Source organism: Trichomonas vaginalis, chromosome IV (assembly GCF_026262505.1).
Source record: "Trichomonas vaginalis G3 chromosome IV, whole genome shotgun sequence".
NCBI classification, from domain to species: Eukaryota; Parabasalia; order Trichomonadida; family Trichomonadidae; genus Trichomonas; species Trichomonas vaginalis.
In genome coordinates, this window is record NC_067206.1 from 16107410 (window position 1) to 16123298 (window position 15889).

General features: G+C 34.3%; 8 protein-coding genes and 2 pseudogenes across 10 annotated transcripts, besides 7 other annotated features; 7 read left to right on the plus strand and 3 right to left on the minus strand.

The window, feature by feature from the left end:
* Nucleotides 1-23: 23 nt before the first annotated feature.
* Nucleotides 24-54: a terminal%2Cinverted (terminal inverted repeat of MuDR-2_TvMULE3 transposon ID:TVAGG3_0103860).
* Nucleotides 24-3207: a mobile genetic element.
* Nucleotides 137-820, minus strand: TVAGG3_0103870 (zinc ion binding protein family; the record flags this gene model as incomplete). Its single annotated transcript, XM_001291865.1, has 1 exon — nt 137-820. One exon carries the CDS (start codon nt 818-820, stop codon nt 137-139), a length of 684 nt encoding a protein of 227 aa, XP_001291866.1.
* Nucleotides 2934-3207: a terminal%2Cinverted (terminal inverted repeat of MuDR-2_TvMULE3 transposon ID:TVAGG3_0103880).
* Nucleotides 3208-3320: a mobile genetic element.
* A 2-nt stretch (nt 3321-3322) lies between these two features.
* Nucleotides 3323-3359: a mobile genetic element.
* Nucleotides 3323-3359: a terminal%2Cinverted (terminal inverted repeat of Banshee-A3 transposon ID:TVAGG3_0103900).
* Nucleotides 3360-5287: 1928 nt separating this feature from the next.
* Nucleotides 5288-5650, plus strand: TVAGG3_0103910 (uncharacterized protein; the record flags this gene model as incomplete). The annotated part of the gene is made up of 1 exon (XM_001584397.1): nt 5288-5650. The coding sequence occupies one exon, from the start codon at nt 5288-5290 to the stop codon at nt 5648-5650; it is 363 nt and encodes a 120-aa protein (XP_001584447.1).
* A 1562-nt stretch (nt 5651-7212) lies between these two features.
* Nucleotides 7213-15889: part of a mobile genetic element that runs on past the window's edge.
* Nucleotides 8097-8432, minus strand: TVAGG3_0103930 (uncharacterized protein; the record flags this gene model as incomplete). The annotated part of the gene is made up of 1 exon (XM_051222872.1): nt 8097-8432. The coding sequence occupies one exon, from the start codon at nt 8430-8432 to the stop codon at nt 8097-8099; it is 336 nt and encodes a 111-aa protein (XP_051107858.1).
* Nucleotides 9495-9647, plus strand: TVAGG3_0103940 (uncharacterized protein; the record flags this gene model as incomplete). The annotated part of the gene is made up of 1 exon (XM_051222873.1): nt 9495-9647. The coding sequence occupies one exon, from the start codon at nt 9495-9497 to the stop codon at nt 9645-9647; it is 153 nt and encodes a 50-aa protein (XP_051107859.1).
* Nucleotides 9885-10250, plus strand: TVAGG3_0103950 (phage tail repeat-like family; the record flags this gene model as incomplete). Its single annotated transcript, XM_051222874.1, has 1 exon — nt 9885-10250. A coding segment is annotated over one exon (366 nt), but the record flags the coding sequence as incomplete, so codon positions are not given.
* TVAGG3_0103960 (uncharacterized protein) lies at nt 10489-11538 on the plus strand (the record flags this gene model as incomplete). Its single annotated transcript, XM_051222875.1, has 1 exon — nt 10489-11538. A coding segment is annotated over one exon (1050 nt), but the record flags the coding sequence as incomplete, so codon positions are not given.
* Nucleotides 12582-13464, plus strand: TVAGG3_0103970 (annotated as a pseudogene). Its single transcript has one exon. A coding segment is annotated over exon 1 (883 nt).
* Nucleotides 13557-13931, minus strand: TVAGG3_0103980 (uncharacterized protein; the record flags this gene model as incomplete). Its single annotated transcript, XM_051222876.1, has 1 exon — nt 13557-13931. One exon carries the CDS (start codon nt 13929-13931, stop codon nt 13557-13559), a length of 375 nt encoding a protein of 124 aa, XP_051107862.1.
* TVAGG3_0103990 (uncharacterized protein) lies at nt 14222-14554 on the plus strand (the record flags this gene model as incomplete). Its single annotated transcript, XM_051222877.1, has 1 exon — nt 14222-14554. One exon carries the CDS (start codon nt 14222-14224, stop codon nt 14552-14554), a length of 333 nt encoding a protein of 110 aa, XP_051107863.1.
* Nucleotides 15116-15738, plus strand: TVAGG3_0104000 (annotated as a pseudogene). Its single transcript has one exon. A coding segment is annotated over exon 1 (623 nt).

The following is a 15889-nucleotide window of genomic DNA, read 5'->3' on the forward strand; positions in this document are numbered from 1 at the left end:
AGTTGCAAAGCGTATAAAGAACTGAGTATATAAGAATTTCCGAAAAAAGTGACACCCAAAAGTGACACTTTCAATAGGGAGTAACACTTAAAAAGTGACAATTTAAAATTCACAATAAATAAAAATAATAAATTTTTTAGTCTATTAAATTATTCTTTTCTTTGAAATCCTCTAAAAATTCTTCGAAATGTTCTAAAATATAATCTGGAGAATTATAACAAAATTCATTAATTTCTAACATATACGTATCTAACAATTCATTTGGAATTTCAAACGATCTTAAATATGCAATTGAATTTTGTATCTTCTCATTTATTTGAGAAAGTTTTTCTTCAGCATTTTCCAATAAAAATCTTAATGGATTCAAATTGGCTTCTTGATTCTGAACAAAATTTAATACTTGGTATAAACGTGATTGAACTTCTCTTTTCAATTTTGTTTTATAATCTGTCAATCGAGGCTCGCGAATTCTAATTGAAGGAATAAAACCTGTTTGAAGTAAATCGTTTTTAATACGATAAAAGTAATTGGGTGCAACTTTTTCTAAAAGATTTTTGACAAAAACATCAATTCTTTGATTTTTAACACAGCCAAAATCGTGATATTTTATCTTTTTAAATAAAGATTCAGAAACGTTATTTACAACGGTTAATTCATTTGGTCTGGCAGCGGCTATCCACTGTTGTTTATGAATGTCCCACTGACGTGTAAAGTATTGATTAAATTCCAATTGATCTTGAATTTTATCAATAATGTGCTCTTTATACATTTTTGCAGCATCTTCTTCTGTGCAATCACGATAATAACATAAAATGTTCATAAATTTTTCGACTTCTGATCTAATCTCTTCATCATTTATCTTTGAGAGATTCTTTTTAAGTGCGCGTATTACATGTGGCGCGCACCAAAAGATATTGCACTCCGGAAATGAATTCCTAATCCCGTTGAAAATGTTTAGTGCACAGTCAGACATGATAAATTCAGGTTCTGTGTGAGTTGTTTCAAAATATTTACTTAAGCAAAAAGAAATATTTTCACTATTATCTGGATATATTATAAAATAACACAAAGGGATAGAATGAGTATTAGCAAATTTGGTAGCTAATACATAAAAAGGAAATCCATGAATAATTAATTTAAACGTAGAGTCTAAGTGATAAATTGGTGGTTTTTCATGAATTTGAGAGATCATATCATTATCAGAGTAAATAAAAACCAATTTGTCTGGAAAATCAGTATCTTCACCTTGAATGTCAAAATAAATAAGGTCATCATGTTGATCTTCCCATTGATTAACATAGTTTTGTAAAGATTGAAATTGATTTAAAGATATGTCTGGTAAAGATCTCATAAGATCTTTTTGTTGTAAATAATATTTCAATTGATTGATTGCAGTTTGTTTCATAGTCATGTGAATACAAGTATGATCTTTAGGTATTTCAAGCGTTTTGTTGACTTCTTGTGTTGCATTAAGTGGACTTCCGTGATTCATGAGAAATTTTTTAATCCAAGCACGGTAAGTACCACTTGTAGGTGTATTTTTATGTTGTGGTGGTGGTCCTGAGTGAATATGAGTTAAGTTTGCAGATTTAAAAATGTAATTGTCGAAATTTTTAATAAATTTAAAGCCTGCTGGGCAGCCTTCGTATTCGCATCGGTGGTAGATTAATACTCCTGTTCCAATTGATAGTTTTTGTGGGTCTTTGACAAATCTTATGTTACCATGCAGCTCTGCAGCTATAACAAAACGAGAATATTCTAAATATCCTATGGCTTGATCAACCTCGCATGGAGGATCGGGTGGAGGATGTTGCATTGAGCAGCAAAAAGGAAAAATAAAATTGAAAACTCACATTGAAAAAATAACGGTTTAATAGAAAATATTTTTTTTCTTCTGAAAAAGAATTATCTTTGAGTATCTAAATTGGGATAAAGGATATAGAATAGATAACTAGTACTTAATATATGATACATGTACACGAAATGGAAGAATGTGTACTAAAAGAAAGAGAAATTTTAGCTTAATATTTTACATACGAATCAATTATCTTTGGTTAAAAGGTAGAATTGTTGGCTATGATGTACTGATTCATGATCAGTACATCATAGCCAACAATTCCTTATACAAAATTCAAAAACTTGGGTGCAATCAGTTCTGATTGCACCCAAGTTTTTGAACTTTCTTGAGGGAATTAAAGGGTAAGAGGTATACATTATGATATATACCTCTTACCCTTATTCCCTCTCTGACAGCGGGAAACTTTGTCTGAATGTTAAACTATTCAGACAAAGTTTCCCGCTGTCAGCGAAAGAATTGTTCCATCTGGTGCATAGAGTGTGAATCTATGCACCAAATGGAGCAAGTCCCTCGCGAAATTGCCAAACTTGCGTCGCATTTCAAAGATTGCGACCCAAATTTTGGCGATTTCTAGTAGAGATGGAGTATTTTGAGTCACTGACCTATATGCAGTGGCTCAAAGGGCTCCATCTCTACTTTGAAGCAAGGAAACTTTCCTCGAAATTTTGATAATTTGAAGAAAGTTTTCAAGCAATTAACAAAGGATTACTCGCTATGAAGTAAAAATTCTAGATTTTCACCTCATAGCGAGAGCTTCCCTTTCATTGCTTGAAAACTTTCCCCAGCTTCAAAATTGGGGAAAGGGCTGTAAAGTCGACTCCGATACCAGCAGGTACCAGAGTATTTAAAAGAGAAGCCCTCGTACAAGTTTCTATGAAGACCTTCTCATTCAAGAAGATCTTAATAGAAAATCGTACGAGGGCATTGGAAACTCGCGTCTGGTACATGTTGGTACCAGAGTGTTTGAGATTTGAAGACTCTGGTACTAACATGTACCAGAATTTATGATGAATTGAAGATGGACCATTATAAAATGGTAGCGGTTTGTTTCAAAAAATTTTAGATGAGATTTGCAGAGATATAAAAATTGCTCACATTTGCTCACATTTTGGCACTTTTTTGTACGTTTGTCAAAAAAATTGTGAGGAAGATCTCACAAAAATAGTCAAAATGTGAGCAAATTTTGAGAAGTGCTCACATTTTGACATACGATTATTTTCATACGTTTTTTTGATGAATTCTAATAAAACTTCATTACCACTTTCAGAACGAAGCGTAACTTTTCAGCACGTAACGCTCTATCATGTGTAGTGACATATTATTCAAAAAAACTCAGATTGCTTATCTTAGAGAAAGGGACAAACTATCCAGTGTCACTTTTCAAAGGAATAAAAAAATAATAAAGATGAAATAATAACATGAAATCTTATATAAATATAATTTTATCTAAATAGATAAATGATGTAATAAACAGAAATTCATCAAAAGTGACAACTCTCAATTTTTTGACATTTGTAAATTCTAAATTGAATGAGAAAAATGAAATAATACTAAGCATAATACAATATTCTAGATTTAATTATAATTAGGAAAAAGTTAGTTTTGAGAGTACTTTTCATAGGCATATAGAATGAAATCTTCTGAAAAATAATATCACATAAACTCATATTATTTTCTAATATATAACTATTTTATATAAAAATCAAATTCAATGATCTTAAAAGCGAAGGATAAACCTCAAAATTTACGAATATAATGAGTGGGAATATAATGCTTATCTATCATAAAACCATATGAAATATCAATTTTTGCTTTACGCCTAATTTTTGACGACAATTAGCAAAAAATGTTAAATGTTAACACTCAGTCCATTTGAATATGAAAAATAAAATTGACTTTGATTAAATGTTTTTATTTATCATGCAATTCTTCTTGCGACCAAAGATTTGAATAAAACTTCAAAAATAAGATAGCTTAAAAAATAACAACATACGGTAGTGTTTACTAATAGATGAATAGTATATAAATTCTATTAAAATGGATTTGATCCAAAAAAATATATAAAATTTGATCATAAATAAAATCGTTTTAAATTACTTCTTCATTTAAATTATAACAATTATTTTTGGTTTTATATTTTTTTGGATCAACTCCATTTTAATAGAATTTATATACTATTCATCTATTAGTAAACACTACCGAAAAAAAAAGGTAGTGGGGCTTCCAGGCGCGTTGCGCCCTCTAGCCCTGAAGATGTTTAGTATAAATGAAGTTTTTATTCGGAAAATTGTTAGTCTTCTGGTGTGAATTCGGAGGACTCTTCTTCTTCCTCCATTGCTTCTGGGAAGAAGCCTTCTTCTGGGTCGAAAACATTATATAATGTGTCGCTTTTCACAAATTATATATGTTTTCATGTTTTGTCACTTTTCTGTCACTTTTCAGGAAAAAAACATTTTTATTATTATATATAAATGAATTTTACAAAACCACCGTTACCGTTCTTTGGAAATAAGAGTAAATGTAAAGATATTATATTGAGAGAACTTAAGAAACTACCGAATGGTCTAACATTTGTAGATTTGTTCGGTGGAAGTTTCTATATATCCCATTTGTGCCATACAATATTCCCAGACTCAAAGATTATATGCAATGACTTCGACAACTATATGGACCGTCTCAAACATATACCAGATACAAACAATATATTGAAAGAGTTAAAAGAAAAGATACCTATAGGTAAGATGGAACGTATACCATTAGATAAGAAAAATATTGTGAGAGAGGTTTTGAAAAAAGCAGAATATATAGACTGGGATAGTATATCTGCTAGACTATTATATAGTGGTGCTATAAGAGTTCATGACATTGAAACACTTATGTCAAAAGTTTTATATCTTAACTATACAAATGTTTTCAAAGAGGACATAGAAAAATATATTGAGGGTATAGAGTTTGTGAGATGTTATTGGACAGAGTTGTATGAAAAATATAAAGACAAGGAAAATGTTTTCTTTATAGTGGACCCGCCGTTCTATAACACATGGGATTTTCAATACCAAGTAGACTGGACTTTGAGAGACTCTTTAGAAACTTTAGACGTTTTACATAACTGTCCATGCTTTTACTTTACATCCGATAAAAGTGGTTTGGAAACCGTTATGAGATGGTTAGGGGACATACATGACTATGAGTTTAGATATGACAAGATAGAATATGAGAGAGGTCCTATAAACCGGAGAAAGTGTCATAACAAAGAAATTTTATTAGTAAGTAAATGTGGTTTGAAATAGGACTACTTGTTTTAGGTTTTTTCCATTGTGTCATTTATTTATTTGACGTGGCAGAAAAGTACAGAGAATATGAAGATGAACCAATGCCTGCAAATGTTCAGTATATGTACTCGTAAGAGATATTTTTATCTAATATTAAATGGACGCACAGAACTTAGCGAATGCACAGCAACCTGGACAACCAAACCCAGAGAATATTCCAAATGAAGTTAGAATACAAACTGCAATGGCAAACTATGGTCAAGTGCCAACAGATGTACAAATGCAAACTGCCATGTCAAATGACGCTGCGTTAGGTTTGCCACCATGGTATGCAAATATGAGATGGAAAGAGTTTTATACAAACCCTGAAGTGGGATATAAACAACTTTATGCAGATGACGCGAACACAGGAGTTGACCCAGAATATGTTTTCTACCAGAGGAGAAACAGAATGTATGAGCTCCAGTTAAAGAATGCTATGGAACTCAACAGGAAACGTAAGAGACTAGGCGGACATTAGATTTTTACATATAGTAAAATGGGTTTCTTCAGTAGTATTGGAAACTTCTTCAGAAGAGTTGGAAGAGGTATATGGAATGGAATAAAAACCGTAGGAAGAGGAATTTGGAACGGAGTCAAAAATATTGGTAAAAGAGTAGGTCAGTTTGTTGGTATTATACCTAAAGACCCTGAACCAGAAGAGCAAGCTCCTGTTATACAACAGCCTGAACCTGCACCACAGTCTAGTTGGCAACAAATCCAACACCACAACCGGTATATTAAAAATTATATTTTTACCGTTCGATAGTAGTTGTATATGAAACTAAGTTCTAAGTAAAACGCATGGTATAATGGAATTATTCTTTTTCTTCCATCTGTTAAACCATACTTGAAAGTCTGAAATACTTCCACTTGGTGGTTCGTATAACTTTGTAGGTTTTTCGTAAAAGTCATTTGCCAAGCATAAGAAAGAGTTTTGGGCGCCAGAAAATGAAGCATGAACAATAATAGCAGCTGGGTCGAAAACATTTTCATATGTTCCATTAGGGTTTTCGACTTCATAAAAGTCTGGGTGTACTGGATATGCTACAGGCTGATTTAACATCCTCATAAATCTATACCATGCCAAGTTGTTATATTTTGTAGAAATATAAACGTTTTTCCAAGGTCTTCTATTTTATTGATTTTAACAGTTGCATTTTTCCTGTCATAAATAATATCGAGATGGTATTCTCCTTCGTCAATGTTATACTGGTTTGCATATTCGATATAGATATCGTTTATTTTTTCTTGAAAAGCTTGAAGAGTTGTTTCTAAATTTACAAGCAAACTAACTTGTAAAAGTTTTCCCTGTTCAAATTTCTCATACATACGTTTTTTTTTGTTATAGTATCGAACTTCAAAACCGACCGTAAATGGGAAACCATGTATGGCTTCTGAAATGAACTTCATTCTACGAAAGCCAATAGCTTTTGTGACAGATGGGTCTCTTAACCATCTTAACGGGTAGTCAAAACGATAGCCTTCATGCTTTACGGTCTCTGTCTCAAACTTTTGACCGACATTAGTAAAAAGTTCATCTAATGGTTTAGTTGTAGCAACTCTTGAATTTTTTTTTTTTATTGAAAGCATATTTTATCTAGAATAAAAATGTCGAAAGATATTGCTTCCATGAGAGAAATACAACACAACCGACAACTCATTATGCAAGCTCTAAATAAGAACACAACAAACTTTTCAAACTATTCTAAGATATCTGAGTCATTGAAAGAAGGAAACTTAAAACTGACATTAAACCCAATGACAGATGAGTTTCTATTTCAAGACAAGAAGAACCATACTGTCTGTATAAATCCAACAAAAGGAACTTTAAACGAGAAACCTATAAATGAACTTCTTTTGAAAACAGATGTTGACAACAAAGCTGACAAAGAATATGTAGACGATGCAATAGCAAAAGAAGAAGAAAGAGCTAACAATGCTTATGCAACAAAAGAACATACTCATCCTGAACTAGCAGACAAAACATATGTTGACAATAAAATGTCAAGTGAAGTGACAAGAGCTGAAAACGAATATTCTAAAAAGACTCATACACATTCTATATCTGAAATAACAGACTTAAACGTTAGCCTTGAAAAGAAAGCGGATGAGGAATATGTGGCTAGTAAGTTAGAGAAGAAAGCAGATAAGGAATATGTGGATGAAAAAGATAATGAAATTATAGAAAGGGTTGAATGGTACCATGAATGGACATCGAAGATTTTAAAAACTAAAGCCGATACAGGATGGGTTTCAGGATGTTTAGACCTTAAAGCAGATAAAACTTATGTTAACGATGAGTTAGAGAAGAAAGCAGATAAGACTCATACACATACAAGTTTTACAACTTTTACAGCAGATGATATTACACTAAACACAACCTTGCCAAGTAAAGGTCCAACAATACCACCGGCAACAAGTCTTGTAGATACTTTGATATCTAATGACAATAGTATTATGCATCTAAGACAGGAACTCAATGTGCTTAAACAAATTTTGCCGAATCTTATTTACCCGGTTGGCTCATTATATGTTTCAATGAACTCTACCAGACCAGAAGTAGTACTTGGTTTTGGAACTTGGACTCAAATAGTCGACAGGTTTTTGTATTGTGCAAACTCTTCAAAGGAAACAGGTGGAAGTAAAACGATTTCAGGTGAAAATTTACCTGCACACAGTCACTACATAGATTTAAGTACATCTCAAGCAGGTTGCATAAGCATAGATATTGGGATTGGTCAGGAATGACAAAAGGTAAAGGATATGATGTTAAAGACGACGTTAAGTTTGCTATAAATTGTTACTGGAGTGACACTCAGAGGAGGAAACCATACACATTTCGTTTCAGGATATACGCAAACAACGGGACAAAGTAAAGACTACATGCCACCTTACATGACAGTTTACGCATGGTATAGAATTGCTTAGTCGTCATTTTCAACTTCTTTAGCATATTCGTCAGGAGTTGTCTTATATTTGTTAGGAACTGTCTTTGAAAGTATACCACCTTGAACTTTGACAAGTTTGAAACGAGGTCTGGCAATAGTAGTTTTATCTTCTGCTTGCAGTGTGTACATTTTGCCATGTTTGCCTAAAACTTCATAATATTCTCTTGTATACTTTCTTCTATTTTTACGAACACGAATGTGAGTACCTGTCGAGTTCCCATTGTTGTCATAGTCAATAGTATTTTCATATGGGTCGCGTTTAGGTATTTCTATTTTTACTTTGTCACCTTTCTGAAGTTTGAAGCCCGGCATTCTTTCTTGTTTGTCTCTTTTGACTAAATTATTAAATATATAGTCTTTCTCTAAGTCAGGGTTGTTTTTTCATTTCTTCGGGGGAGTGGTTTCCCAAACCTTTTTGTTTACGGTTATTGTAAATATTTAAAACTTGTCTCATCTTTGCCATGGAGAAGTGTCTATACTTGTCGTCATATGACATTTCATTTGCTTCACCACCTTGTGGTTGGTTTAAGTCTCTTAACATTTTTATACAACCGTCAATGACACCAAGAGCAGAATGGTTTTGGTCGACAATGAAATATTGGTTTACATTTTTTGAACGCAGATAGTTTTTTACATCATCTGATTTGAAAGAACTTTCACAGTCAGATGTCAGTTTTGTTGGATGGTATTTGTCAACGAATATTGTCAAAGCAGTTTTCACATCTAAAATATTTTTGGACCATAATGGTATGGCTTCACAGTATCTTGTGTTTTGACCAACAAATATTAACCAGTATGGAGGTCCATCTGTTCTAACTCTCGGAATGTTTTCCAAGATATCCATAAACCAAGCATTTGGTGTTGAACTAAAGATTTTTATCATGAGTGCTTTCTTTGTCCTTTAGAAACATAGGGGTCCTTGTTTCGGATTCGTCATTTTTTACCCTATAAGAAATGGGTTTATTTGGCGCATTAGCAGGAGTTGCATCCAGATTTTTGCCCGCAGTGGGAACAATAGCCAGAGGTGTATTTGGAGTTGGAAGGAAGATTTTGAGTACATTAGGTATACTTAAAGAGAAAGCACAACCTATTATACAAACTGTACAGAAAGGTTGGATGTAGCACGAGATGCAACAAATCTTATTCCAAATCCTGAAACAAGAGGAAAAGTTCAAGGATGGATGGACAATGTAGGAAGACAAGCAGGAAACTATTATAACAAAGCAAATGACTACTATAACCAAGCAGGACACTATATGGACCAAGGTGAAAGATTCTTTAACAGAGGATATAACCATGCACAACAGTGGGTAAACAATAACCAACCTCAACCGCCTCAAACGTGGGGAATGTAAAGTTTTTTATTGAGATGAAATGAACAATACAGCATTGAGACAAATGAGTTCAAGATGGATTTGTCGGCTTCCAGCAGTTACACCACGTGTTTGTAAAGTTCTTCCTATACCTCAGGAAGTTTTAGACCGACTTAAAAAACCTAAACAACCAGTTGAAAACAAACCAAACTAAAATTTTTTACTGAGATGAAATGACCGAAGAAGTTGAAACGGTAGATTTGACACCACAAACAAAAAGTTCAGAACCATTGTCAAAACCTGTCAAAGAACTTACAGATGAAGAGAAAAATTCAATAATAGAAAGTGCCAGGTCTGGAAATACAAACCCTAACTATAAAGTCACTTTTCATAGAAATGGAACGGCTAGTATCTCAAAAAGAAACAGACTCTCACAAATAAAATATTGAAGTCTGAAGGAGCTTTCGAGACAACAGATGGAAAAGTTTACTTCACTGACCAACAGTTCATTATAGAACATCTCATTGACTTAGAGTCGAAATATTCTAAACTTTACAACAAACACAAAAAGTTGAAAGGAAAACAAAAACAAATGGCATATGATATTTATGAAGATGTTGACGACACAACTGTTCCTGCAAGTGAAGTAAAGTCAGAGGAACCGAAAAGTGACGAAAAACCGATAGAAGAAGAAAAACCAAAAACTGAAGATAAACCAAAACCAAAGTTTAGTTTCCAAACTAAACCAAGTCAACCTTCATTAGCTGGTATGGGTTGGCGTCAAAGACTTATGGCAGCAGGCGGTTATGTAAAGTAAAGAAAAAATATTTTTTATTTTTATAAAAATGCCCCCATATAGAATGGATAGAAAGTCTGCTAGAATAAAAGCAGAGTTACAAAGATATGGTTGGAGAGTTTCGAAGAATTTTAAATATAGGAAGGGAAGACCCATAAAAGTCTATGACAAATTGTCTGGTCTTCGCTACGAAATGGATTTGGAAACAGCACGTGCCAATTATCCAAACAGACTAGAGAGGTTAGAAGAAGAACGTCTTATGGACATGCCTTTCGATGTTAGTGAACCTCAAGTTGAAGGACACGACGGCTTTGCCAGATTCTACTGGAAACATGACGAACAATTGCATCCTTTGAGAAGGAAAAAAGGAAAAGGTGAAGACACACATGCTCCCATGGAAAGAACAAGATATGCATATGAAAAGTATCGTGAAGTTAGAAGTCAAATTACATCTGGTCGAACCTTTACAGTAAACTTTGACGAAGGAAAGAACAAAGAAGGCTTCATGGGAGTACTTGCTGCAATTCAAGACGGAAATAAGAAAGGACACAATCTCAGATTGACCATAACAGATTTGGATGGTCACATTTACTATGCACATGGCAATGTCACAACAGCTGCAATGGTTCTTGACGCTTTCAAGACTACAAAGAGAGAACAAATGGTTGACTCCGACTCAGACATTTTGAATGCAATTGAAGGAATTGCAAGTGTCAAGTTCGAATGGTACCAACCTAACCCTCAAGCAGTCAGACAACATGCTGGATACTTCCCCTTCATAAATAAGTCTGACATTGACTTGACAAGGTATGGAATTTACAATTCAATTGAAACAATTGTCAATGAACCTTGCATTCTTACATGTCTCAGGAACTCTGGTCTTGTTACAGATGAGAAGATGAAGTATCTTGAGTCATGTGTGAAGACAAGGTACATTCTCAGAGGTCAATTGGCAAAAATTGCACCGTTGGCAAATGTCAATATCCGAGTCAACATACCTACAGCTAAAGGTTCTTCACATGACGACTATGTTGTTGACAAAGACTTACCATGGTTGAAGATTGTAATTGTCCACAACCACTTCATGTTGAACGAAAGTCTTACAAACCCATTCTTTGGTAAAAGTAAGTGCAACATTGTCAGAGCTGTAAACATTCTTTTCGAGAAAGGTTTGTTGGAACCAATTCCAGATGACAAGCTGACAGAAACTTTTGTACCAAAAGACGAAACAAACTTTTCATTGTTAGCAAGACCAAAAGTTGTTCCAGACAAAGTTCTAGTACAAAAGAAGTACACAGTTCCACAAGGGGTTGGTATGTTCGGATACCAACCTGAACCAGAAGAACTTCCAATGAGGTTGCAAGAACTTCAAGATGCTATAAACAAACTTCCATTGAGACATCCAATTGACGTCAAATTGTATTGGAGAGCATCTGAGTTAGGTCAGAAGGTTTTATATGAAACAGGTTGCTTCGACGATGTTTATGAGATAACAGGAGAAGTTTCTCAGAAGATAAGAGACTCACTTGAATTTCCACAAACTGGACCAATTGGTTGCGACAAGTTCGACTCAGATGAAAAGATATACTATGTCGACCTTAACGCTGCATACATGAGGTTTGTCCAATATATTCCGACTGGAATTCCAAACGAAGATGGTGAGTTTCCGGGAAGGAACTATACAGTTGGAAAAGTCATACAACAACTGTATGATATTAGGAAAGCTTCAAACCCCAAACTTGCAATGACACTCAAATTGCTTATGAATTCGACATGGGGATATTCCATTAAGAAACCTCAAGAGATGAAGAGTAAACATTATGAGAAGGTCGACAACTTTGTTGAAAGGTTTTCTCCTTTTGTTTTGAAGTACGAATTCACTCAAGGTCAAAATGGCTTAGTAACCACATTAAAACCTATTGTCGAACATTGGTCTTACCCTCAGTTCGCAAAGGCAGTACTTGACAACTACAACAAATTCTTCTCCGAAGTCAAATCCAAAGTGAAGGTTTACTATGAGAACATTGACGCACTCATGACGAACGAAGAAGGCTATAACAAACTCATTGAAATGGGTTTAGTCGGTGAAAAGATGGGCTGTTTTAAGCTAGATAAGGTATTTTCCGAAGTTCATGTAATATCGAAAAGGAAATATTGGGGCATACTTGAAGACGGCACAGAACTAAAACATTGCATGAAATAAAAAATTTATTTTTTAAAAAGTGAATTTTTTTAATTTTATTTGAAATGTACGCTGAGTTTGTTGGAGAAGACCGTTGGGAAACTTGTTTGTTAGATGAGAAATATGAAATGGCATACCATTTTAAAACAATATATTTTTACATATATTAAATGCTTCAGGTTGAAAAACAAAGAACAAAAGTAGCAGATACAAAACCGTTAGACTATATCTTTACAAATGCTGGTAGGACTATTTCAGATGAAGAAATTTCATCCCGAGCATACAGGTTTGACTATCCAATTCGTTGGCTTCAAAGTCCTTCAGATGCAAAGGCAATAGGATTTAGAAGAGTTTTGTTTTCAAATAAAACTAACGCATTTATGTTCGCAGTATATTTTCATGGGCAGTATGAAGGTTCTGATGGTCTAATAGACAAATTTGACGAAATGAGAATCTTTACAGTTCGTTCAGACGAAAGTCTTGAGAAAACTCTAAATGACTTTCAAACTCAAATGAACAAATATTATTGGGAATTTCAAAAAAAATACGACTCTTTACTAAATGGAACATACTATCTGAAACTAGAATATGACAAGATGAACTCCACCGTTTCATTTCAAAAGATTGAAATTAACCCTCCAAGAGATACAGAGTTTTTATTTTGGGAAGTAGACAAACGTTCTTGGGCACAATTTCTTCGGTTACTAAACCAGAACGAACCATTACCACCAGATGGTCCATTTAAATTTATACTTCCACCAGCAGATTTGATGGTTTATAGAAACGTGTTTGACCCTCAAAATGTTATGTGTCATGCAAGTTTCAGTTCAAGCAACAATAGTTTTCTATGTATTGGTAAGGACTTTTATGACTTTGCTTCTAAATTCTACGAACCACCTAGTAACAGTTTCTCTGACTTTCAAGTTTGGTTCACAACAAATGGTGTGCAACATATTATTCCATTGTACTATGACTTTTATCTCGAATTGTCTTTCATATATAACTACGGAAAAGTGCTGAAAAAGTATTGAATGTGAAGATATTAGAAAATAACATTTTTTCTAACATCGTAGAAAACTCATGAAAACAATTTATTTTTGACACTTTCACAAAAAACATAAAAAAAGTGAGTTAAAATGAGATGTTTACTGAACTGGCTGAATGTCGCCTTCTGTAGTTATGTAGAATGGTTGACCAGAGAAGTGAAGGAGACCCTTGAGAATTTGGTTCATTCTTGGGAAAGGGTTCTCTCTGTTTGGAAGTAGTATCCAAGGACGCTTGGCAAAGAACTTGAGAAGAGCTTCTTTCTTTGCTTGCTTTATGTCGTCGTAGGCTGTCCCGTCTGGTATTTGAATTGGAATTCCAGTCGAAGTCTCGAGCTGAAGTGTAGACCTTCCAGAAATAGTGGTAAACTTGACCTTGGGCTTCATGACCTTGCGCATGTAGTCTTTTACGCAGTCGTTAATTTCAATTAGGTAAATTGCCTCGTCAAGTCTTTCTTGCATTCCAAGTTCTTCCATCCGACAGGAAAATATTTTCCGGACAAAGGGAAAAATTTTTCCTTCCGACAGGAAGAACTCTTCCATCCGACAGGAAAAAATTTTCCGGACAAAGGGAAAAATTTTTCCTTCCGACAGGAAGAACTCTTCCAGTTGTCCGTCCGTAAACCATTCAAATTTTCGAAAATTGAGAACTTTTTGGTCGAACTTTCGAAAAAATTTTCCATCCGACAGGAAAAAATTTTCCGGACAAAGGGAAAAAAATTTCCTTCCGACAGGAAAAGTTCTTCCTTCCGACAGGACACAAACGAATGTCCGACGTCCCACCAACCGAGTCCATTCCCAAACCAGAGGAACCTAAAGAACCACAACAGTCTCCTCAGCAACCTCAGTTCCAGCAAGTACCTCCGAATTACTACCAATTTCCACCTCAAGGTTACTACCCACCACAAGGCTTCCCGAACTACCCTCCTCAGCCTATGCCTTACTGCCCCAACCCTTGGATGTTCCAGCAAGCTCCACCCCAGCAATTCCAATCTCAGTCCAAGAGAGACCAAGACTTCGAAGAAGGTCTGAACCGCTTACGCAAAGAGTATGCTACAGCTCCAATTGAGAGAAAGTTGTTCCCGGACCAAAAAATATAATTTAGGTGAAGAGGTGAGATTTCACCTCTTTTTTCACCTGTTTTTTCACCTGTTTTTTCACCCTCTTGAATTTTCATGAATTTTATATATTAATGTTTTCGCTAAGCCACTTTGTGCCGTCAGTCAGTCAGTCAGTTTAGGAAAGACTTTAGAAAGTTGTTGGAAAATAAGTCCTGGGAAGAGTATTATAAGGCATTTTGTGAAGAATATAGCAACAGTCTGAATTCAGACGGTTGCTTTTTATACAAAATTCATGCAGGAAATTCTTGAGTTTTGGTTGAAAGAATACGATGGAGCCAAAAGTGGCTCGACCTAAAAACAAGCATTTTATGAGCTTACTAAGGGCGTTATAAATGAATTCAAAGGTATTTACATACATCCTGACCTCGTTCATTTTGTTGCTGAATTCAGCAAAAATAATGTTTAGGTGAAGAGGTGAGATTTCACCTCTTTTTTCACCTGTTTTTTCACCCTCATGAATTTTCATGAATTTCCTTAAGATAGAAAAAATAAAGTTAGTTTTATTTTTATTTATTTTTTATTTTGTATAAAAGAACAGAAATGTCAACAATCGGCACAACAACAATTCAAACAACAGCACCAAACTCGTTAGTCATGAATCCAACATCTATGTTAGTAGAAATGAAAAGCTTCATTCCTTCTTCATATACTTTTGAAACAGAAATCCAGAAGATAAAGCAAGAACTTTTAACAAGTAATTTAGACTGTAGTGCGAAAGATGAAACAAATGAACAGTATCTTTATGAAATGGAGGACCTCATCGACCATTTGCCTAAACTACCTGAAATTCAGCAGCAAAAACTAACTATTCCTGAATTCGACGAAATTGAAGTCAAAGCAACTGACTCGGTAGAAATAAAGAAGTTTCATACGAAAGGTAAATTATGAATTCCTTGGTTTTCATTGCAACCATAAAGTTATGGACAAAGATTGCGACATGGTATATAAGAACATCTCTGACATATATAAATCTGGGGAGTTTAAGACATACGACAACTTTGTTTCATTAGCTGCAAAATGTGTATGGCAGATAAGAGATAAAATAGAAGAGGTAAGGTATGGAATGAACAGATAAAACCAACTGCTTCAGATTTAAAGAAAACCATTGACGCTTGGTTGTTTTAGCAGGTAAGGTTTCAGAAATATAACGCAAAAATGAACCCGCAATGTTCTAAATGTAAAGCAGCAATAAGAAAATATAACTACTCCGTCAAAGAGATAGAAAGAATGCGAAACGACTATGCAGACTTAAAGAAAGAAGCAGAGAAGCCGGTAGAAAATAAAATGGACATGTTAGAATTTCTGAACAAAAAC